The following is a 22,944-nucleotide window of genomic DNA, read 5'->3' as shown; positions in this document are numbered from 1 at the left end:
TCACTGGGAAACATTGAGCATTTTCCTAATGGCTGTCACGCCATCACCCTATTTATATCCCTGCAACAGCAGTCATTTCTTAAATGTACGGGAATTTCTTTTTAGTGCACTTCCGAGAAACCACTTGGGTTTCAAATTTTTATGATGCAGTAAAAGAAGCAGAGGGGGAAGAAAGCAAGAGATGTGTGCTGGTTACTGCGAGGACAGTGCTGTCCGAATTCACTGCGACAGACAGCCTGGTTCTATTTTGTGTTAAACAACATCAGGAAAGGAATATGAGAAGGGTCATCAGCCAAGCAGCATTTAAAACAGATTATTTTTATATTTCAGTTGCTGCTATACAATTATAGCACATAAGTGCCTCTTTGCATGGCAGGGAACCAGGGATTTTAAACTAGTTCCACTTTACAAATTAGAATGTGCCACAGCAACAAATCTGTAGACAAACTTTCCAAAACTATCTTCTCCTTAAAATTCAGCTTATTCTACCCAGTAAACCAATGGGCATTTTCTGTTACACCAGTAACACCTTTAAGCTGATCAAATCTGCATGGTACACAACACATTTATTTAGGTTTTCGGAGCACAACTGAGGCGTGGGGTGCAACAAACTGCTTTCACGTGTGAATGCCATTGAATCAATTGTATCTTAATTTGGAACAACACGTTTTTTCACATGAAAGTAAACAATTATCCCTGCTTTCCCCAAGCTCTGCCATCATCTGTGTAAATGCCACTCAAAGATTCCAGTTTGTGATCTCATGATCAAGTCTCACAGCCGTCGCTAATGCTTCCTCACCTCCATCTGTTGGTCTGCAGGACAGATTACTACAAAAGCCTCTAAACTAAGTAACACAAGCCTGAGATCAGGGCTCAGCTTCTAACAAAAGTTAGCGAGACGCAAATATAAGCACCGCCAACTATTTTTTAACCAAGGGTGGCACATTTAAACAAGTGTGCATGGATTGTTTAGTAGAACTGAAGTGAACATTTCCAGATTTGTATCAAACAAAACTGCCTGAAATCTGATAGCAATGTGACTGAGTCTCAGAGAGCAGATGGATCTTGTTTCAAATGGTTTGTCAGCAGCCAATATAAACTTTCACCTACATCATGTACACAAATGTACAGGGGCAATAAACATATACTGCACATGGGCTCCAATGCGTCGTAAATTAGCTATACAAACTGTATCAGAAATGCCTTGTCACTCCTATTGATTTGTACCAAACAACTTTAAACTACATAAGTTCTACAAATGTTTTACTCAGATTAAAACAGCCAAACAGTGTCTATATAAATTTCCAAGTTACCAGTTTAATTAGTCCATATTTCCATAACCACATTACCCATATGAATATCATCACAGGTCTCTATTGAATATCTTTTGGTTCTGTGCTTGCATATGACACTTAAAAAAGACAACACTGTAGATTAAAAGTTGCTTACTGGTATATAATTATTTCTTATGTTTTGGTTCAAACTCACTCTAAAGGGTCTAACTGCAATCAGTCCGAGTGACTTCCAGCAAAGCTACAACAGGTTATCTAGTATTGTATTTGAAACATTTGCATACCATAAATTACAGGAAAAAAGGGGGTGGGGCTTTTATAATGTTAGCTAAAAAGAGGTAAAAGACTGACACTTAACCTGAAAACATGTTTTTCAGCTTTCTAGAATCTCAAGTACTGCAAGATAAATACCACACAAGGCAGGAATATGCAGTGCTTTATTCAGGGAAGAAAGCAGTACAAATTAAAGCACAGACCATAAAAACGAGAAGTGGGAGATAAATCAGGCGTGCATGTCAGCTTAGCACTGACAATGTGTAAACAGATGGCCTTGCCACCAAACGTTTTATTGTCTTGAGCAGCCTTAGAGAGACAGAGGCTCCTGGAAAAGGTCAAGCCAGTTAAATAGAGAAGCATTACAGCAGGCTAACACAGATCTGATGGCTAGATCACAAAGATGCTGCTGGTTCCTGAATAAGTTACTGTAGCCAGTTGATCTGAACTGCCATCTCTTGTTCTAAACATTCAGAGTGTTGCACAGTAAATTTTGTGTATCAACAGAGCCGACTATCTATATGAGCTTAGAGACAACAACCTTCTGGAATACAGTACGGGGTACTATAGCTTTAAATGGAAGCGCTCCACATCAATCTTCTTAGTGTTGTAAAGCACTGACCTTCCCTATTATTGTACAGCCTGGAAAAGATTAGTCAACGCTGTGCCGCACGTCTTCTGCCACACACAATCTGCACACTCTCCATTTCCTAACAGGACATTTAACAGAGGGATCAGCCTAAGGACAAGTTGTAAGCACATATGCATAGGCAAGGGTCCAGCTATGCAAGGTCAGGCCTGATTAAACAGTACTCGAATGGGTGGTCATGGACTCTCTTCCCATTTGCTCAATTTTTTCCCCCCCAAAAAAACAAAAAACAAATGCAAGTTGCAAATAATTTCCTGATCTCCAGAGGCCGTCACGTGTATCACCTCCTGGTGCTGCAGGCAGCTTCCTGTTTAGTTCAGTGGCAGTGCAAGGAGGATGTCTGCATCAGAAAATACTAAAACTGGAAGTCTAGTTTATGGTAGAGGGCAGATTGGATATATTATGGGATAATGTAGTTAACACTTGTTTGTATACATTGAGCATAATTGTAGGGTTCTTTATTCAGGGATTGAAATAAGACTCTTACTGCATAGCAGTTTTACTATGAGCTTGATTTGCCACAGTGTGTAGGCAACAAGCTTGTGTCTTAGTAAACTCATAGTAAAACCATGAATGGATCAAACTGCTGTGCAATGAGAGTTATTTCCATTCCTACTATTTGTCAGTTCACTGGGTCTTATGTTTCAAACGATATTGGGGTCTATTCACACAACTTTAACTTGTGTTATTTAAAGAATGATTTTCAAAGTCTGTTTTTATAAATCAAATCAAGTTTGATATTCCCGAAAATGTTTTGTTGTTAATGAAACCATCAATAATCCAGACAGTTAAAGCTTTGTGAACAGAGCCCATTTTATGAAAAAAAATAAATCTTCAGTTTCTAAAATAAGACGAGAGTATTGATTTTAGATAAGGGGTGACTCAGCACAGCTATCTTTAACCTGTAACCTCCCTCTCAATCAGCGAAACCACAGCAGCTCGTTCCATTCCCTGATCAGAAGTCCACGGAAACAGTTTGTGTGTTTTGATGACACAGTGCAATCTGTCAAATTCCCAGCAGAGTAGGGCCTTGTGATAAACTTCCCTTATAAGACAATAGACCAAAACGATTTCAGTTCTCCATTTAAGAATTCACCCACGTAAATAGAAAAATATATATAAAATAGCCTTCTTCCAACAACTGTTTCTAAAATGAATTCCTAGAATGAAATCTACTATCTAGAAATGCGAAGTTCACAAAAACAGAGCTTCCCGTGGGAAGCAAGCAAAGGTAAAACAGATTTGTTCAAAAGACATTGACCAGTGGTTAAAACAACGTGGCAGTGAAATGATTCATTTTTGCTGGACAACACTGCAAATGGAACCGCACCCAGGAAATGTAACGCAATTCTAACGTGGCATGGCGGTGGAAGAAGCTTGGTAAAAGGTTATTTTTTCTTGTACAACGCCCATCATAGAACTTGACTTGGAGAACTACCAAGTATGAAGACAGTTAGGTCTTTATCCAGCAGAAACCAACGAGTTGTGGATTGGGAAGCTGTGTGCCGACTGTATGCTTGTACGGTATGTAACCGACACTTGCTCCTGACTCCCCACTGGGACGCCTTTGTAAACGATCTGTTTGCAGCTCAAATGGCTTTTCCAGTGAATACAATTCTGACATTTAAATAAATAAGTCACAGGACCAAAATATTTGCAGCCACAGTGAAGGGTGCCAGAGGAATTAACACTAAAAATATTAAGTTGCATCTAAAGTAGTGCCAGAGGCTCTAGCGGAATGACAATATCAGCTCCCTCACCAGGACTGTTTCTTTAGGATAACCAACCAAATCGTTCTACTCCTTATAAACATGCAATTGATTTATTTTAGATAAACAATACTGTTGTAAATCACCCGATTTACTGATTATTCAGATCTCTGGCTCCCGTAGCTGTGCGTACCATTGGTTTAAGACTCACCTTTTCAAACAGCGCCTGTAGAACTCCTCTGTTGTATCCTGGGACACTATCACCCTTCATTTAAATATGCTTTATTTTGCTCTTATCTGCCCCCTATTTTACTGCATTTAATCCTGTACCTCAGAATATTGTATATTGTACTTAATCATATCCTGATGTAACTTTCACTATTATCTGCTGTATTATTGAATTGTGGTTTGTCACACTTGAGAATTATTGTATTTCTTGTTCTTATTGTATGACTTATATTGTAACACTTGAATGTATTTGCTTGCGATTGTAAGTCGCCCTGGATAAGGGCATCTGCTAAGAAATAAATAATAATAATAATAATAATAATAATAATTTGCACACTCGGACTCGCATATAATCTTGTGCGATTGGTTGAAGCAAAAACAACATTTTAAACGTATAGGATTGTGCTGTTTACTTAGTGATAGTAATGAGCAAACGCAAACAGATAAGTTTGGTTGAAGCCTTGAAAAAAAGAGCAAAAATCTTTCTTCTGATGACCTAGAATGTCAGAGGAAAAAAATTAGTAAAAGCACTGAACTGTCTGTTTCTGGCAGTGACGGTGGAGGAGTTTTAAGCACTGAAAATAAGTTGGCAGCATTGAATGTTTGTACTGCATGATCTGAATTCTGCAGCTCTTCCAGGATTCAGCACGTTAAGAGCACATTTACATAAAGTTTCATTTGTATTTAAATTTGATCAGTGTCCTATATTAAAATGAGTAATAAATGTCCTAATCATTTAACACAATTGCCAAGTTGTGTTATTATTATTAATGTTTTATTTAACTGCCTGGTTTGTCACAATGTGCAAGATTTAAAAAAAAAAGTGTATGTTTATACGCCATGCTTATGGGACAAGTAATGATTACATTAGTTGTAGTGGTTGTGAGTGTGATTAGAAATGAACCAGCACGATTTGTGAGATAGCTTTCCCCCTAGTTTAAATCTGTATTTCAAATAGGTCACTGTAGTTCTGTCTCGGTGGCAGTGCACTGTGTTTGTTCATTTTTAGAAAGGGAAACAGTGATGCAATTTGATTGCAGTTTTCTAATGCGACCATGTAGGTGCTGAGAAACTCAGGAAAGAACAAAAATGCAGCACAAAAATCCAGCAGGTTGATGAAGAGTCGTTATCGGCGTGAGATGGGATGTCAGTGTGGTTCAGTCTTGGTTTTGCGTACCATATTAAAGATTTCTGGGGGCGCACCTGATTGAGATCACTCCCTTGGGTACAATGTGTTAATACAAGGAAGATGCTATGTAGTACTGAAGGAGCATTTTCAATGTGTATCATTCTTCAGTCAGTTCTGGGACATCCTATTTAAAGCTAATCAGTTATTTATTGTTATTGATTTTACAATTATCTCTGCCAGTGCACTAGTAGTGAATCAGCTGCAATTCCTGTTTTAACATGAAGATTCTGATTGGTAATAGATCTATAGAAACAAACAAATCATGTATATAAAAGACTATTGTTTAGTAATTAAGAACTGCCCACTCATTACATTTGTTATAAATGAGAATTCTAAAAAAGCACCACACTGTAGCCAAGCTAGTTACTTAACATTGTACTTCATATAAATTTGGCTCAAAACAATGAACTACACCTTTCTGGGGAATAGAAACCTTCCCTATAGTGTCTTAAATGGACCAGACCTGGGCACACCTGCATAATTGAATATGTAATTACCATAATTACAGTTCAATTACACACGTCTCCAAGCGTAATCATTCACAGTTCCATGTGTTTTACACAGCGCGAACATTCTTCTACTTAACTTTTAGTGACCACGTTTGTCTGAAAAAACATGATAGAGTGTGTTTCTGTATTCGTACCTGTGATCACTGCTTGGCAGATAAACAGATGTTAATGTGGGCAGCTTTTTACATAACTTTTTAGTGTAATTGCAGTTACTGCAGCACAATTGTAACTCAAGCAAACAATGCTACTGTAATTATAATTACAGACCCACTTGAATGTGAACACTAGTACTACTACAGCTGCCCCTCGAATGACGATGGCCATCTCAAAAGCTCTTACCCAGCGCTGTGTTCTCCTTACCTCTTTCAGGTGCTCCAGCTCCAGTCTGAGCCCCTCATGCTCCGTTTCCAGCTCTGCGTATTTCTGTTTCAGGGCTCCACTCTCCTCCAGCACGGCCAGCCCATAGCGAGCCGCCTGCAGCTTCTCCTCCTCTGCCTCCTGCAGCTCCGAGGAGAGGCGAGCCAACTCCGCCCGCAGAGAGGCCTCCACCTCGTCCTGCAGCATCACTGACCGGCTCGGGGGACTTCACTGAGGCTGAGCACGGGGAGCAGGGGCATCTCAAAACACGGTCACAGCAATCACCTACAGCACAGAGGAGTACACTGTTAAGTGATACAAGCTCACGAGTCCCGGGTTTTCAAATTGCGTGAAGTATATATATATTTTTTTTAATGATCAGGAGGGTTTTGTGCAGTCAAATGTTAAATAATGTGTTAGTTCCCTTACAGCTGCATAAACAAAGTCCTATTAGTAAACCTACAGACGCAGTTTTGACTTATTAATCCTGTACCAAGAGCAATTGGTGCACAGGGAACAAAAGCATATCACCACAATCACAGCACTGTCTTGTAGTTCTAGCTTTGTTTTGTGTAAAGAGGTCATTTGCAATAGTTTTTAAAAGGTGAGGTCATTTGAAATACATCTGAAAGCACTTTGTCTTACTTTTATCGTTCTTGTTTTTTTTTTCTCTGCAATTATGGGGTGTAAATTCTTCTGATGGCAGAAAGGTTTAATGTGGGTGGGCAAAGAAAGCAGCATGTGTGTAACTTCTAATCAAATGCCTGCAGCATTCTTGTACTCATTGATCCAGGTCTAACATTTCTCACTATATAACTGTATTAAGTTTGTAAATCCCTGCCAGGGAATCGCTCTTTGAAATAAATTCCAGAAGAAGAATTCACATTTCGGAACACCAAAAACAGACACCCCTTTGTCCTGGCTATGGCAAGCACTATTTCAAAAAAGCCTGCTAGCAAGGGAATCAGGCAACACTAAGCCAGTTATCCAGTTAGAGAAACAGTTTAAATCTTTTTTTTAAATCTGTATTATCATTTGTTAGTTGGCATTGGGTAAACCCACTTTCGACTATTATTATTTATTATTATTTATTTCTTAGCAGACGTCCTTATCCAGGGCGACTTACAATTGTTACAAGATATCACATTATTTTTACATACAATTACCCATTTATACAGTTGGGTTTTTACTGGAGCAAGTTAGGTGATGTACCTTGCTCAAGGATACAGCAGCAATGTCCCCAGTCGGGGATTGAACCCACAACCCTCCGGTCAAGAGTCCAGAGCCCTAACCACTACTCCACACTGCTGCCCTGTATATATGTGAATCACGTGGCTGCTAAATCTTTCTCTGCACAGCTTGGCTTTAAGGTATTATTATATTTTCCAGCCACCACCCATGATTTTAAATGTTATACCAATATATGATTTCCTGTTTTAATAAGTATTCTGCTATGGTTTACAATTATGTGCATTCTACAGAAACGAGACCTTGTTGTTTCAATAGTTGATATTTTGCTCTGCAACTTCATTGAAGTCTTCTGAGACTATACAGTTTTCTTTTTGTTTCAACGTATGCTTTTTTTTTTTTTTTTTTTTTTTTTTTTACACCAATGATTATTGACATGATATTTTCAAGTAAACACTCTCTCATTGTCTCTCATTGACCTGCCAGCCTAAGGAGAAATCCTTTTGGGATTTTTTTTGCTGCTCTGCCATAATCCAATATATTCTTGCTTAGAAGGTTCATATAACACACAGATCAATATTATTCATTGAAGGCTTCATGAAATACCACTGCGCTGCTGGGATGAAAGACTTATCCTTCACTGAACAGACAGCTTTTAGATCAACACACTGGGGAAATAATAACTGGAGCTCTAGCTAATTATCAGTTACAGCAGTGACGTTTACAAATCCAGAGATACAGATAATTTGTTTTACATAATTTTATGGGAAGACCCAATGTAATGTAGAACTAATGGGGCTTGAAACTCACACTAGCATTGCAAGTCAGGGTTTCAGAACTACCTTCTATTAAGTATATAAATGATCATACGTTACTTGCACAAACAACTCATATTGGTAAACCTACAGACAGGTGTGACATATCCATGCTGTGGTATGGATCCCTTCAGAGACAGATTTACCAGGGGCCTGACTGTTCAAACTCCTGCAACCCGGTCATTTCAATAATATACTGAAACAAGGGAAGTTCTGAAAACAAGGGCTGGCTGCAGTAGGGTTGGTGTGAGTTTCACACCCTGATGAGGCAACTGGTACTGCATTAGACAGAGATAGAATCGGTAGTGTTCTGTGCAAAACAGGAATATGTTATCAAAACTATATCTAAAGCTAGGGCCAAAAATGTGGCATCACCTTGGAATTGTAGGATTGAGACAATTTAAAAAAAAAAAAATTTAGATATTTTATTTAACACCATGTAATCAAGATACTACAAAATGATATTGTCTTGATGATATGATACAAAACATAGTATTAAAACGTAATATTTTGAAATGTCACATTTTGCAATTTGTCATTTTTTTTTTGTTAAATACCGCATATGGGAAAACTACCCAGCGGTATGTAATTCATTCGACTTTATAAAAGCAACATTTGTTAATCTTATAGGGTGATGCAACACTTTTGGCCATAGCTGTAAACAGCAGAAATCATAAAGTTGGAAGTCCATTTTCATAACATTGTAATGCAATGGGACATTAAAACTAGTACGACCCGGGCGCTCCAACAATGATTCAGACGAGACATGAAAGCTAACCTTTGCTTTGAAAACAACCCTCACTTCCTGAAAGCTCATAGCCGAAAAAGTAATACAGAAAAAACTAAATGTTTAACATTATGAGTAAGAGATATACATTTGAGGTTAGATTTTAACAAATTTGACAACAGATTGTAGTTTCTAAGCCTGAAGTGAATAAGATAAAGAAATCATGACGCGGCTAAAACGTCCACGCTCCTGTTTATTTCACAGGGTGTGCCCTTGAGAGTAAATACAATTAATGTAACTGTCCGTCCCCCCCACCAAAAAAATGTCATGTTTTTATTATTATGACATTTTATTAAGTGTTTTGTTTCAGTAAAGTGAATTAATACCGTAGTGGTACAGCTACAAAAACATAAGGAAGTAAAAACTACCGGTATTTAATTAACAGCTAATTCAGCGACACAAAACTGTTGCATTGTCTTTATATACGGTATAAGAAAATGCCAGTTGCCAATTTTCTTTGAGATACAATAAAGCATATGCAATCAATTCTGTCATTCAAGGTGCACATTAAAAAAATAAGGTTTCAAAACACAATTTAATTTTTGACATGTCAAAACCAGTTTCGGAACAACAGCCGCATATCTACATGCGTTTGCCTCGCTTTGTTTTTTTTATCGTAAAAAAAAAATGACATTAAAAACTTGTTTTAACTGCCCGTCTGACCCGAAAAACTGAAATATTTATGAACTTTGTTCTTCGACAGGAACAACATGACGGTGGCTTTTTTTCAAAGATTCACAAACATAATAAGAGTGAGCTCACCTTTTTATGGTTCACTTAGTTCCCGGACACACTGTAGACGAGTGTTTCTTACCCCTCTGCCTTGTGAAACGCGTCCCTTTTTGAATTTTTTTGTATTTTTACTTCTATTTATTATTAGTATAATATCCCACCCCGGCTATTTCGTCCTGGTTTCTGCCCGAATGTTTGAAATTCCTCGCGCGCCCAACGGTCAACAGAGGAGAAGATAAGCCACGCCTATCGTCCCACCCCGCATGATGTGATTCGTTTTTAGGATATGTAACGCTATGGTGATTGGCTTTCTGCGGCGTCAATAAAAAATGACGTCAGTTGCTTCTCTGTACATAAACCCCACAGAGCCCCGCCTCTGTTTGCCTTCTTTTCAAATACGATTGGTTGTCTTTTTTTTTTTTTTTTTTAATTTAATCTATTTTATTGGTCAGTCTTCTCTTGTACATTTTATTGATTGGCTGTTGTTTTAAATAGTCTGTATTGAGTTACTAATTGTGGAGTTAAATTAAAGACATGGTAGCTGGTATCTGCAATAGTTTTCATCGCCCTAAATATAAAAAAATATGTATTAGTTTATCAGTTTCAGTATTTACAAATATAGACATATAGAAGGTTGTCATTCTTTGTAATAACGCCATCTACCAAGTAAAACACAGGCAGCAATGTAAATGTATATATATATATATATATATATATATATATATATATATATATATATATATATTAATGTGTACCAACTTAAAGCAAAACTATAATATGTTTATGTATGTTTGTTTGTTTTAATGCAACTTGTTTCCCTCCAAGAAAATGAGGAAACAGTGACGTAAATTAAAAGCGCCCGACAGAGGGCAGGTTTGCTTCTCGGTTTCTGTCAATTTGCACGGCACGGAGTTGTGGGTTTGCATGCCTTGTTTGCATGTATGTGTTTCATATCTTCAAACTTTACACACCATGAGGATCGTTACTTGGAATATTAACGGCATCAGAACCTTCAAAGGGAAGGTTAAACAGACCCTCGACTCCTTGGCAGCCGATATCATTTGTGTGCAAGAGACCAAAGTGACAAGTAGGTTTATAATAATTTATGTTCATATTTCTGATCAGAAGAATAATACAAAAAAAAAAAAAAACCTCATTTGGTTTCGTCCATCTTTTAATACAGTCTGTTACACTGCGCATGTGCAACACATTTTAATACTAGTAACTGTAACACAATAGAAAGGTGCGTACCCTCACTACGTTTCAACGTTCTGCATGCTGTATCGGTCCGCTCTATATTCTGAACACTATATTCTGCGGTCAGTTATAGCTATAATTGCAATCACAATTAGTTTAGACACAGTTTAGTCCAAAGAACTGAATTGCTTGCTTGTTTGTTTGTTTGTTTTCTTGTTGGAGAACGTTTTGTCAGCACGTTAACAAAATAAATAGTAAGCAGGATGCCAAGTAATCAGTCGAATATTATTACAAAATAACTGTTTGTCCAAAATAACTACTTGGAGCATGTTCTTCTGCAAATAAAAGTCGCTATAAAAGAAAGAAGCAAATCTATCTATCTATCTATCTATCTATCTATCTATCTATCTATATGTATATCTATCTATCTATCTATATGTATATCTATCTATCTATCTATCTATATAAATTAAGCAGAAATAAAAAAAAACAGTAAAGTAAGGAGCAGAAGGGGAACCCTGATTGTGTGTTTCCTCGCTCCCCCTCTCTCAGGAGACCTGTTAGATGAGCGCACAGCGATCGTGGAGGGGTACAGCTCCTACTTCAGCTTCTGTCGAGGGCGCAGCGGATATTCAGGTGGGTCTGAAGGATCTCCGGCTTCATAAGAACAGAAGAAAATCTAAGCTCATCCGGTTCCTAGTAGCTGATTGATCTCAGTACTTTGTGAAGTCGGGTCTTACAAGAACCCAGTGATTCAACATCAACAACATGACTAGGTAACCCATTCCATCCCCTCACCACTCTCTGTGTGAAGAAGAGTCTCCTTCAACAACATGACTAGGTAACCCATTCCATCCCCTCACCACTCTCTGTGTGAAGAAGAGTCTCCTTCAACAACATGACTAGGTAACCCATTCCATCCCCTCACCACTCTCTGTGTGAAGAAGTGTCTCCTTCAACAACATGACTAGGTAACCCATTCCATCCCCTCACCACTCTCTGTGTGAAGAAGTGTCTCCTTCAGCAACATGACTAGGTAACCCATTCCATCCCCTCACCACTCTCTGTGTGAAGAAGTGTCTCCTTCAGCAACATGACTAGGTAACCCATTCCATCCCCTCACCACTCTCTGTGTGAAGAAGTGTCTCCTTCAACAACATGACTAGGTAACCCATTCCATCCCCTCACCACTCTCTGTGTGAAGAAGTGTCTCCTTCAGCAACATGACTAGGTAACCCATTCCATCCCCTCACCACTCTCTGTGTGAAGAAGTGTCTCCTTCAACAACATGACTAGGTAACCCATTCCATCCCCTCACCACTCTCTGTGTGAAGAAGTGTCTCCTTCAACAACATGACTAGGTAACCCATTCCATCCCCTCACCACTCTCTGTGTGAAGAAGAGTCTCCTTCAGCAACATGACTAGGTAACCCATTCCATCCCCTCCCCACTCTCTGTGTGAAGAAGTGTCTCCTTCAACAACATGACTAGATAACCCATTCCATCCCCTCACCACTCTCTGGATGAAGAAGTGTCTCCTTCAGCAACATGACTAGGTAACCCATTCCATCCCCTCACCACTCTCTGTGTGAAGAAGTGTCTCCTTCAACAACATGACTAGGTAACCCATTCCATCCCCTCACCACTCTCTGTGTGAAGAAGTGTCTCCTTCAACAACATGACTAGGTAACCCATTCCATCCCCTCACCACTCTCTGTGTGAAGAAGAGTCTCCTTCAGCAACATGACTAGGTAACCCATTCCATCCCCTCCCCACTCTCTGTGTGAAGAAGAGTCTCCTTCAACAACATGACTAGGTAACCCATTCCATCCCCTCACCACTCTCTGTGTGAAGAAGTGTCTCCTTCAACAACATGACTAGATAACCCATTCCATTCCCTCACCACTCTCTGTGTGAAGAAGTGTCTCCTTCAGCAACATGACTAGGTAACCCCGGGGCCTCTGGTCCTGGTTTCTGTGATGTGCCAAAAGTACTGGTGAGGATTAACTTTGTCAACGCCATTTACGATTTTAAAGACTTCATTCAAGCCCTGTGATACTTCTTTGGTCCAGGCTGAATAGATTCAGTTCTTTAACCTATAGATAGTGTGAAGAAGTGTCTCCTACCCTCTGTCTGAAAACATGAGCGATATGTGATGCTATATGGGTTTCTTCAGAAAATGTTATTGCAAAGCAAAATGCATTCTGTTCTCTTCTCCATGGTCCAGTGTTGCTCGCTTGCAAATTCTATTGCTGTATGGCCCATATTTATCCATCGGACTTTCAAACTGTTTGTGTATTTCTCTTGAAAGGGGTGGCGACGTTCTGTAGGGACAGCGCCACTCCATTCGCTGCTGAGGAAGGACTGACAGGCCTGCTGACCAGTCAAGGCGGAGCTGTGGGTAGCTATGGCAACAGGGAGGACTTCTCAGACGAGGAGCTTCAGTCATTGGATAACGAGGGGCGAGCTGTCATAACGCAGCACAAAATCAGGTGAGTGGCTCTGAATACAGAATTGCATGCAGGATAACATCATCACTGCAGTTAGCTGATTAATAACAGGCATACCTATACATCCGCGATGTTTTCTGAAACTGTTGCAAATGTATGAAGTGAAAACCGACCATTTTTAAGAACACCTCAGTTCAGGAATTCAGCTTTAAAGAGTCAAAGTCAGTCTCCAAAATATCAATTCGGATTTCTTCGAAGGAAATGGAGTTGGAAATTGATTTTAAAAATAGATTGGAATTGGAATTGAAAAAACAGGAATTGACGCCCAACCCTGGTCAAAAGCAAATTCATAGCAATGGCAAATAATTTAATCTTCTCATTATTTAGATTCACTTTGTATCGTTTTCTGGTACACTAGAGAATAACCATTAACATTGTGCCGTGAATTTAGAAATACGGACAGAAACTTAAATTCCATGATAAACGGTTTGACTGCAAAGCCTTTTTCAGCTACTTCACTTTGAAGACTGAAGAGTGAAGGAACAGAATTTATTCAGGCTGGAACAAAGAAGAATTGGGGGGGGGGGTTATTGAAGTCTTTCAAATCTTACAAGAAGTTGGGAAAATTAACTCTAGTAGTACTTTAAGCACAGCACAGATATTGACGACACAGTTGGAATATGGAGATAGACAGAACAGAAGGAAGGAGACACTTCTTCACACAGAGAGTGGGGAGGGGATGGAGTGGGTTACCTAGTCATGTTATTGAAGGAGACACTTCTTCACACAGAGTGGTGAGGGGATGGAATGGGTTACCTAGTCATGTTGTTGAAGGAGACACTTCTTCACACAGAGAGTGGTGAAGTGATGGAATGAGTTACCTAATCATGTTGTTGAAGGAGACTCTTCTTCACACAGAGAGTGGTGAGGGGATGGAATGGGTTACCTAGTCATGTTGTTGAAGGAGACACTTCTTCACACAGAGAGTGGTGACGGGATGGAATGGGTTACCTAGTCATGTTGCTGAAGGAGACTCTTCTTCACACAGAGAGTGGTGAGGGGATGGAATGGGTTACCTAGTCATGTTGTTGAAGGAGGCTCTTCTTCACACAGAGAGTGGGGAGGGGATGGAATGGGTTATCTAGTCATGTTGCTGAAGGAGACTCTTCTTCACACAGAGAGTGGTGAGGGGATGGAATGGGTTACCTAGTCATGTTGTTGAGGCTGAATCATTGGGATCCTTTAAGACCAAGGTTGGGGTCTGTAAGGTTCGTTTTACTTCTTAAAAATAATAAGTCAGTCTTCTTCAAGTAATTCAGGTTTAATTCAGGAACAAAGCACGTCCAGTACAGAACGCAATCACATGCATAAGCTACAGGAAAGATCTTCAACAAAAGATATACTGCATGTCCAAATCTACAGGACTCTATAGATGGAAATACATTGAGAGTCACGAAAGTCCACAGAGGTTATATACAGAACACATTCAGCCCCTCTTTCTTGGAGTCGAAAGCCGAAGCCTTTGTAGATCACAAACAACTGTTTGTTTGAAAGTCATGACAAACCAGTTTCTTATCATGACTCCCCAGACAGACAGGCACCCTTGACTGCATGCAGAGAGAGAGAGAGAGAGAGAGAGAGAGAGAGAGAGAGAGAGAGAGAGAGAGAGAGAGAGAGAGAGAGAGAGAGAGAGAGAGAGAGAGAGAGAGAGAGAGAGAGAGAGAGAGAGAGAGAGAGAGAGAGAGAGAGAGAGAGAGAGAGAGAGAGAGAGAGAGAGAGCCAATGATTTATTTCTTCCTTTGCCATTTAAAAAGAAGCCAATTTATTGACTAACGGTGATTTGTTGCGTCCGGCATGGTGGTGCTGTGGTTAGTGCTGCTGCCTCACAGCTCCAGGGTCCCGGGTTCGATTCCCGGCTTGGGGCTCTGTCTGTGTGGAGTTTGCATGTTCTCTCCGTGTTCGCTTGGGTTTCCTCCCACTGTCCAAAGACATGCTGGTCTGGCTGATTGGTCTCTCTAAATTGCCCTCTGAGTGCGTGTGTTGCCCTGCGATGGACTGGCGTCCCGTCCAGGGTGTAGTCCTGCCTTGCGACCCTGCGTCTGCCAGGTTTGGCTCCGGCTCACCGCGACCCTCTATAGGATGAAGCGGTTATTGATCAACATTGATCAACATTTCAATGTTGATCAATGATTATTATTATTATTAATTTATTTCTTAGCAGACACCCTTATTTCTTAGCAGACGCCCTTATCCAGGGCGACTTACAATTGTTACAAGATATCACATTATTTTTACATACAATTACCCATTTATACAGTTGGGTTTTTTACTGGAGCAATCTAGGTAAAGTACCTTGCTCAAGGGTACAGCAGCAGTGTCCCCCACCTGGGATTGAACCCACGACCCTCCGGTCAAGAGTCCAGAGCCCTAACCAAGACTCCACACTGCTTCAACCATGAGTTGGAATTGATTCAAAGCAAAGAGGAACTGACAATTGATTTTAAAAAGGAATTGGAAATTGAATTGAAAAAACAAGCATTTACCCCAACCCTGTTTTAAGACCCAAACCGAGCGAGCTTAGATCTTGTCGGCCAGCTTTCTTGTTCTGATGGTAACGATGGTATTTCACCCCTGCTGCTGTTAACCTGCTTTCGCTGCTGTTGTGTGCAGGAGCTCAGGGGGTGGAGAGGAGACCCTGGCTGTGATCAACGTGTACTGTCCTCGCGCAGACCCAGAGAAGCCAGAACGCAAACTCTTCAAACTGCGATTTTACCAGCTGCTGCAGATCCGGGCTGAGGCTATACTTGAGACAGGGAGGTGAGCACACTCTTTACTTAATTTTATATGCAGCAGAACCTGTAAGATGCGATCCCCTCTATTAACAGATGGACCTCATTCACGCAGGCTGCTGCTGTCAACTGAACAGTACTGATGGAAACTGATCACATTTTATTAAGGGGTCCAAAACAGTACTCGCAGCTCTTAGCAGGACAGGATGGATTGCAGATTTAACATTATATGCTATCACTTCACGCAGCTACCCAGGTTTAACCATGTTAAATAAAAAGAAAACAAGAAAGAAGGAGGTTCATATAATTCCTGCACTGTTAAAAAAAGCTGAAACAAGTTTGTTGTCTCTTTGCAGCCATGTGATTGTGCTGGGTGACGTCAACACATCTCACAGATCCATTGACCACTGTGATCCGGACGACCCTGTGAGTCCAGGCTAAAACGGTTATGATTTAATCGTGGCTCTCCGTACAGCACCGTGGGAAAAAGTTGTGTGTCTCTGTCTGTTCTGATAGTTTGAATGACATTCTGCATATCGTTCTATACAGCTAGAGACACTTCCGCGCTTAGGGTGTATCGATGAATCAGGATGCTTTCTTTACATGATATATCATATCGTAATAGAGGTGTGTAGCGTTTGTGCAGACTAGAATGACAGACGCAGCTCACTGAAGTTCTCCAAATGTTTTTTATTATTATTATTTTATTTATTTTTTTTTTAATTCAGTCGTTGACAATTAGTTTTTATTATTTTCTCCCCAATTTGAAATGCCCAGTTATTTTTAGGCTCAGCTCACCGCTACCACCCCTGCGCTGACTCGTGAGGGGCGAAGATGAACACACGCTGTCCTCCGAAGCGTGTGCCGTCAGCCGCCCGCTTCTTTACACTCTGCAGACTCACCGTGCAGCCGCCTCAGAGCTACAGCGTTGGAGGACAACGCAGCTCTGGGCAACTTACAGGCAAGCCCGCAGGCCCCCGGCCAGACTACAGGGGTCGCTGGTGTGCGGTGAGCTGAGGACACCCTGGCCGACCTAACCCTCCCTCCCCCCGGACGACGCTCGGCCAAATTGAGCGCCGCTCCCTGGGAGCTCCCGTCCACGGTCGGCTGTGGAATAGCCTGGATTCGAACCGGCGACGTCCAGGCTATAGAGCGCATCCTGCACTCTAGCGAGTGCTTTTACTGGATGCGCCACTCGGGAGCCCCCCCTCCAAATGTTTTTTGAGTGAAGAATAAGTGTTGTATAGTTGGTATGAATACGTAGTCTCCCTGTCTCATTTCATTTTTCCTTCATTAAATTGATTTTAATATGCATCATATAAGTAGCCCAAAACAACCATCACACATGGTTAGGGCTTCTGATTTTCAGTTTTAACCGATACAAACCGCCAATAAACACCGGAAAACACCAAACTACAAAAAATACAAAAACTAACCACCTTTCCCATTGCAGCTGGGCTGTGCAGCTCTGTCCTGTATCTGTCATTGATTCGTTCTGACTACTTTAAACCCACCCCAACTTCTGAGTGGCAGCACGTTCCCACATTTCTATTGGAGACTCCACTTGAAAGTTTTAAAACAAGATTACAATCAGGAATGGAGGCTGGTTCGCGGGCAGCAGTGTGGAGTAGTGGTTAGGACTCTGGACTCTTGACCGGAGGGTCGTGGGTTCAATCCCAGCTGGGGGACGCTGCTGCTGTACCCTTAAGCAAGGTACTTTACCTGGATTGCTGGATAAGGGTGTCTGCTAAGAAATAAATAATAATAATAATAATAATAATTTAAAGCTGTATTACAGTTAAGATACAGATGATTTAAAACAGAATTGCAAAATGTAAAAAAAATGCCGACACGCAAAAACCCCAGAAGAATGTGCCCGTGACCGTAGGGATTTCATTGTGGAAGACAGCAAAAGAAAAAAAGGTACAGTTTAAGTGTGCAAGTACTGTCAAGTTACTATACATATTTTGATAGAAAAAAAAATGTGCAAGCATTTTGGAAAGTAACCAAAAACTATAATTTCAGAAAAAAAAAACAAACCCTCATCATGATATATAGTATTGTGACATAAATGTATCATTAAGAAGCAAAACATACAAAGAAAATGAATCGAGATCATCAGGAAGCTTGGCAAACTAGCAGATATTGAGATGGTCTAGGCCATTTTTTCTATCTTTTAACTTGCTCAATCATTGTATCATTAGAATTTGGTCCACACAATGTCCAAGATTATATTATTATCTGATAGCGTCACTGTGTGTGTGTGTGTTTGTGGAGCAACAACATGAGGAGGCTGTGTGGTCTAGTGGTTAAAGGAAAGGGCTTGTAACCAGGAGGTCCCCTCATTGTGTGACTCTGAGCAAGTCATTAACCTCCTTGTGCTCCGTCTTTTGGGTGAGACGTAGTTGTAAGTGACTCTGCAGCTGATGCATAGTTCACACACCCTAGTCTCTGTAAGTCGCCTTGGATAAAGGTGTCTGCTAAATAAACAAATAATAATGAATCAAACTTCTTTTCTGCTTCCCTTCCCTGTCTCTTTTCCAGGAACGCTTTGACGAGAATCCAGGCAGGAAGTGGCTGAATGAGTTCCTGTTTGGATCGAGCGAGGGAGAGGAGAAAGCTGACGAGGAAGAGACTGGGGTTGTTCAGGAACCCAAATCACAGCGTCCCGCGGGGGCTGGTGGCGGCAAATTTGTGGACACCTTCCGCTACTTCCATCCGAGCCGGACTCACGCCTTTACGTGCTGGTTGACCTTAACAGGAGCCAGGCAAACTAACTACGGCACGCGGATCGACTACATATTTGCCAACCGGAAGCTGGTAGACAGTGAATTTTTAGACTCCAAGATCCTGCCAGAGGTAGAAGGTTCCGATCACTGCCCGGTGCAAGGAGAGCTACGGTGTATCTGCCTCGGGGATCCCAAATGCCCGCCGTTGTGTACCAAACACATGCCCGAATTTGCTGGCCGCCAACAGAAGTTATCCCGCTTCCTTGTCAAAGTTGAGCACGGGGAGAGGAAGGAGCTACCCAAAGAAGTCACGTCGTTTCTTCCAGGATCTCAGGAGTCGGGAGAAATCAGGGAGAACATCAGACCTGGAAAAGATCTGAATTTGGGAAAGAGGGGACAACTGGCAAACTCCTCCACCTCTTCTTCGAAAAGCAAGAAAGGTAAAACCGTGAATTCCAAAACAGGACAGCGAGGGAGTTTGCTAGCCTTCTTCAAGCCCAAACCGAGCGAAGAGGCCAAAAACAAGGATCTAGTCATTTTTGGGAAGACAACAGGCGATGACACCTGCCAAACGGGACCTCAACAACGTTTCTTCACTCCCTTCAAGTCACAAACTACCTCAGAATCATTCCAAGAACCCACGTTGCTGGAGAGGTCCTTCAAACCCCAATCGAATTCTACAGCCGAGACCCAAAAGGATTTGGGTACCACAACTTTTCAGACAGCTGTACAAGAAAGCCAACCTTCAGCAGACTCCTCCCAAGAGGATGGACCCGAGCAAGCTATGGGGGATGGAAGCAAGGAAGCACCGGGAGTTAAGGATATCAGACCCCCACAGCTTCCAGAATCCGAAGGATCGGCAGGTTTTTGGAAGTCGGTTCTGCGTGGACCTCCTCCTCCTCCCAACTGCAAGGCCCACGGGGAACCCTGTGTCCTCAGGACAGTTAAGAAAGCAGGGCCCAATTTCGGGAAGCGGTTCTTTGTCTGCGCCCGCCCTCAAGGCCACGCATCCAACCCTGAAGCCCGCTGTAACTTCTTCATGTGGGTAGGGAAGGGCAAGTAAACAGGGACAGTATCTCTTCAGGGTTTTGGAATAAGATTGGCCTCCACTGTTGGTGTGTGTGAGTTTAGGAATTCTGTCTACCCATGTGCTGTTGCTGGTGCTGTAAACATAGCGGTGCCCACTCTACAGTCCAGTTTACTACTATGAAACATTAATATCTAAAGGAGATTTACATTGGTATGATGTTTGAAATTAATTGAAGCTCATCAGCCACTAAACTTATCTTTTTTTGTGAACTGCAATTCTGAAGTATCAGTCCTTGAAAAAAAAAGTTTGGTTTGTAAACGCTGTGTGTTCTTTGATTTGTTGATACAAAAACAGAATTTTTTTTGTATATTCTGTATTGCCTACTAAATAAGGAGCACTGTTTTAGAATATAATAACACAATGACAATTTTACTTTTTCATTGTGCTGCTTTGTGAGTTTGAAGTGTTTTAAGTGAAAAACCCTATAAGTGTCAAATATCAAAACCGGGCTACCCACATAAAATTAAAAAAAACGATGTTTTGTAAAATGTTTTTTTTAGTAATGTGCATAACTTACAGAATTTCATGTTTTTTTATAAAGAAACTTTTTTTTAGCTAATAAAGACTATTTCTTTTTCTAAAGAATATTGTTGAAAATGTGTCTTTTGTGTACTGTCAATGGTAAGATGACTTCAAGACGTTGGTTACTGTTAAACTGGGAACACGAGTTTTATAAACTGGGGTCTGCTTATTTTTCGCTGGTTGGTCACGGCATAATTAGCAAATTCTGCGGATATTTCCTGCGTGTGTTCTCACGCTGTATACAACAAAGCAGAATATATGCAGAGTAGTTAAAGAAGCTTTGAAACACACATTTCTGATTACCCTTAATAAAACAGTTTTATGTGATGAACGCCAGCGTGCTGCATCCACCAGTAGTGCTGAAACTCATTTACTAATAACAGCATCTGGCATTCTTTAACAAAGGTCAGATAAGCAGCACATTCACTGTCATGGTCTTTCTGCCATCCAGGGATTGCTTTAATTATCTCAGGGTCAAAACACAGAAAAGGCACCTGATGGTACCTGAATCGAAACCCGACGACTTTCAAACCACGTCAGAAGCTGCACGAACCGGATTGCATTCTGGGCCACGAACTTCACCGGGTGTTCAATCCTGTTTCAACAGATCACAGAGTTTAAGCAAAGACGGCGTGCCTGATGTGATTTCAAAGTCGTCACACACACAAATTGCTGGTAGTATTTACTGTCGCTTGCGTGATAGCTAACTGCGTTAAACCCTGAATTGTGATCGCTGGTTCCAGGGGAATCGACACTGCTAGATTACCACTTAGATTGGCAATGGACTCTTTGTATCGTAGTTTACGGCTTGGTGCTTGAATTTTTTTTTTTTTTTTAAGATGGGGGAGGAGCTGAGCAACCCACCTCCATCACAACCTCAGCAACAGCCCACGCTACAGTCACCCAGGGCAAACCGTCCGGGTCCCTCCTCCCCTCCTCTCTGCCCAGAAAGTTTGAGAACCACTGCTATTGGACCTGGCTGACTGTAGAGGTGGGAGAGAAGGCTAGACATTTAAAAAAATAAAAATAAATAAACATTGCCAAACATCAGCTCCCATTATCCTTTCACTGAATGCATTCCTCAAATAAATTAATGAACCAGAACGTGTGCATACATAGTATTTAAACAAAGTGCCACTATCTTTAAAAATATGCTTGCGAAAGCGCTTTGGCAGCTGCAAGGTAGGAGAATGACAGTCACTGATAGTCACAGGGTGATTAATACCTGAACATCAAATAACACAACGTTCCACAACGCCATTCAGTCTGTGGTATGTTGTTATAATCTCATGAATCAGATAGAGGTTACTTAGAATGACATTTATCTGTGCAAATAGGGGCATGGACAGTTGTGAACACCATGCTCAATTCAAAATGCCTATCAAATGTAATCAAGATGGCAAACAATACTTGGCTGTATAATTGGAAGTGTAGAGTGTAAATCAAAGACAGTTATGATGAGGATGTGTAATGCACTAATGAGACTACACTTAGAATACTGCGTCCAGTTCCCGTCACCGCGGCAACAAAGGGCTTTGTGACCCTGGAGCGAGTCCAGTGGAGATCCGAGGGTTCGGGACTGAGGCCTGAGAGCGGAATCTGTTCAGCCTGGAATAAAGAATTAGGAGGGACTTTAAAATCTTAAAAGGAGTCGACATAGTTAACCCTAAGCTCAGCACAGAAAACAGGACCAGAAGACACAGCTGGGAATAAAGTGGAGAGGGTTGTTCAATGTCAACATTTAAGTAGAATTGAAAACAATGCAAAACACCAATTTTATAATTTTTTTGTTAGTTTTTCATTAAAGTTAAGCTAAGTGTTCACACAGGACGGGGGGCTGCAGCGGCACGGAAATTTATTTCCTGAAGCTAACTTTTCAGTTGCCGTGTTGTATCAACCAATGAGAACACAGAAGCAAGCGATGTCAGCTCAACTCCCCATCCTCTGACAGGTAGCAGAGCAGTGAAAATCTGGAGACATTGAGATAAGTTCAAATATATTCCACAGCTGTTAAAACACTCAATGCCGCTACATTTGAAAATACTAAAAAACGTCATCAATTCAGTGGCAAACGTTTCCAATAGAAGTCTTTCTCTATGTCTTTATGGACCTATTTGTGTGGTTATATGGTAAGAAGCTTAAAATTAAACTTCCTTAATTTTTACAAACCTTTCTGGTAATTGCAGCAGGTCCAATGGGGTACCCCTCCCCCCCGATTTGAGTGGTCCTAGTAGCTGATTGATCTCAAAAATTTAAGTCGAGTCTTAAAGGATCCCAGTGATTCAGCGTCAACAACATGACTAGGTAACCCATTCCATCCCCTCACCACTCTCTGGATGAAGAAGTGTCTCCTTCAACAACATGACTAGATAACCCATTCCATCCCCTCACCACTCCGTGTGAAGAAGAGACTCCTTCACCAACATGACTAGGTAACCC

The 22,944-nt window shown here is 41.0% G+C and overlaps 2 protein-coding genes across 3 annotated transcripts in view; one reads left to right on the top strand and one right to left on the bottom strand.

The window, feature by feature from the left end:
• The window catches only part of LOC117404316 (protein bicaudal D homolog 2), a 35,431-nt gene extending 25,442 nt beyond the window's left edge, over window positions 1–9,989 (bottom strand). The window contains exons 1-2 of one of the 2 annotated variants that reach the window (XM_034007157.3): window positions 9,759–9,989; window positions 6,210–6,491 (exon numbers count right to left, since the gene is read on the bottom strand). In XM_034007157.3, coding sequence (XP_033863048.3) covers window positions 6,210–6,413 — 204 coding nt within the window. In that variant the 5' untranslated portion in view covers window positions 6,414–6,491; window positions 9,759–9,989. The remainder of the gene's footprint in view (window positions 1–6,209; window positions 6,492–9,758) is intronic. The other variant, XM_059017311.1, reaches the window with a different exon arrangement.
• Window positions 9,990–10,613: 624 nt separating this feature from the next.
• Window positions 10,614–20,560, top strand: apex2 (APEX nuclease (apurinic/apyrimidinic endonuclease) 2). The gene is made up of 6 exons (XM_034007083.3): window positions 10,614–10,815; window positions 11,478–11,561; window positions 13,237–13,417; window positions 16,046–16,192; window positions 16,521–16,590; window positions 18,709–20,560. The coding sequence occupies exons 1-6, from the start codon at window positions 10,653–10,655 to the stop codon at window positions 19,954–19,956; spliced, it is 1,893 nt and encodes a 630-aa protein (XP_033862974.3). The 5' UTR covers window positions 10,614–10,652; the 3' UTR covers window positions 19,957–20,560.
• Window positions 20,561–22,944: the final 2,384 nt, after the last annotated feature.

This window comes from Acipenser ruthenus, chromosome 56 (assembly GCF_902713425.1).
Source record: "Acipenser ruthenus chromosome 56, fAciRut3.2 maternal haplotype, whole genome shotgun sequence".
Taxonomy (NCBI): Eukaryota; Metazoa; Chordata; class Actinopteri; order Acipenseriformes; family Acipenseridae; genus Acipenser; species Acipenser ruthenus.
The sequence above is the reverse complement of the archived record's forward strand: the minus strand, read 5'-3'. Positions and strand labels throughout refer to the sequence as shown.

Coding starts and splice junctions, on each gene's coding strand:
- apex2 (XM_034007083.3), top strand. CDS start 10,653: ATGCCTTGTTTGCATGTATGTGTTTCATATCTTCAAACTTTACACACC. Junction 10,816..11,477: donor GCAAGAGACCAAAGTGACAA/GTAGGTTTATAA, acceptor CCCCTCTCTCAG/GAGACCTGTTAGATGAGCGC. Junction 16,591..18,708: donor ACTGTGATCCGGACGACCCT/GTGAGTCCAGGC, acceptor TCTCTTTTCCAG/GAACGCTTTGACGAGAATCC.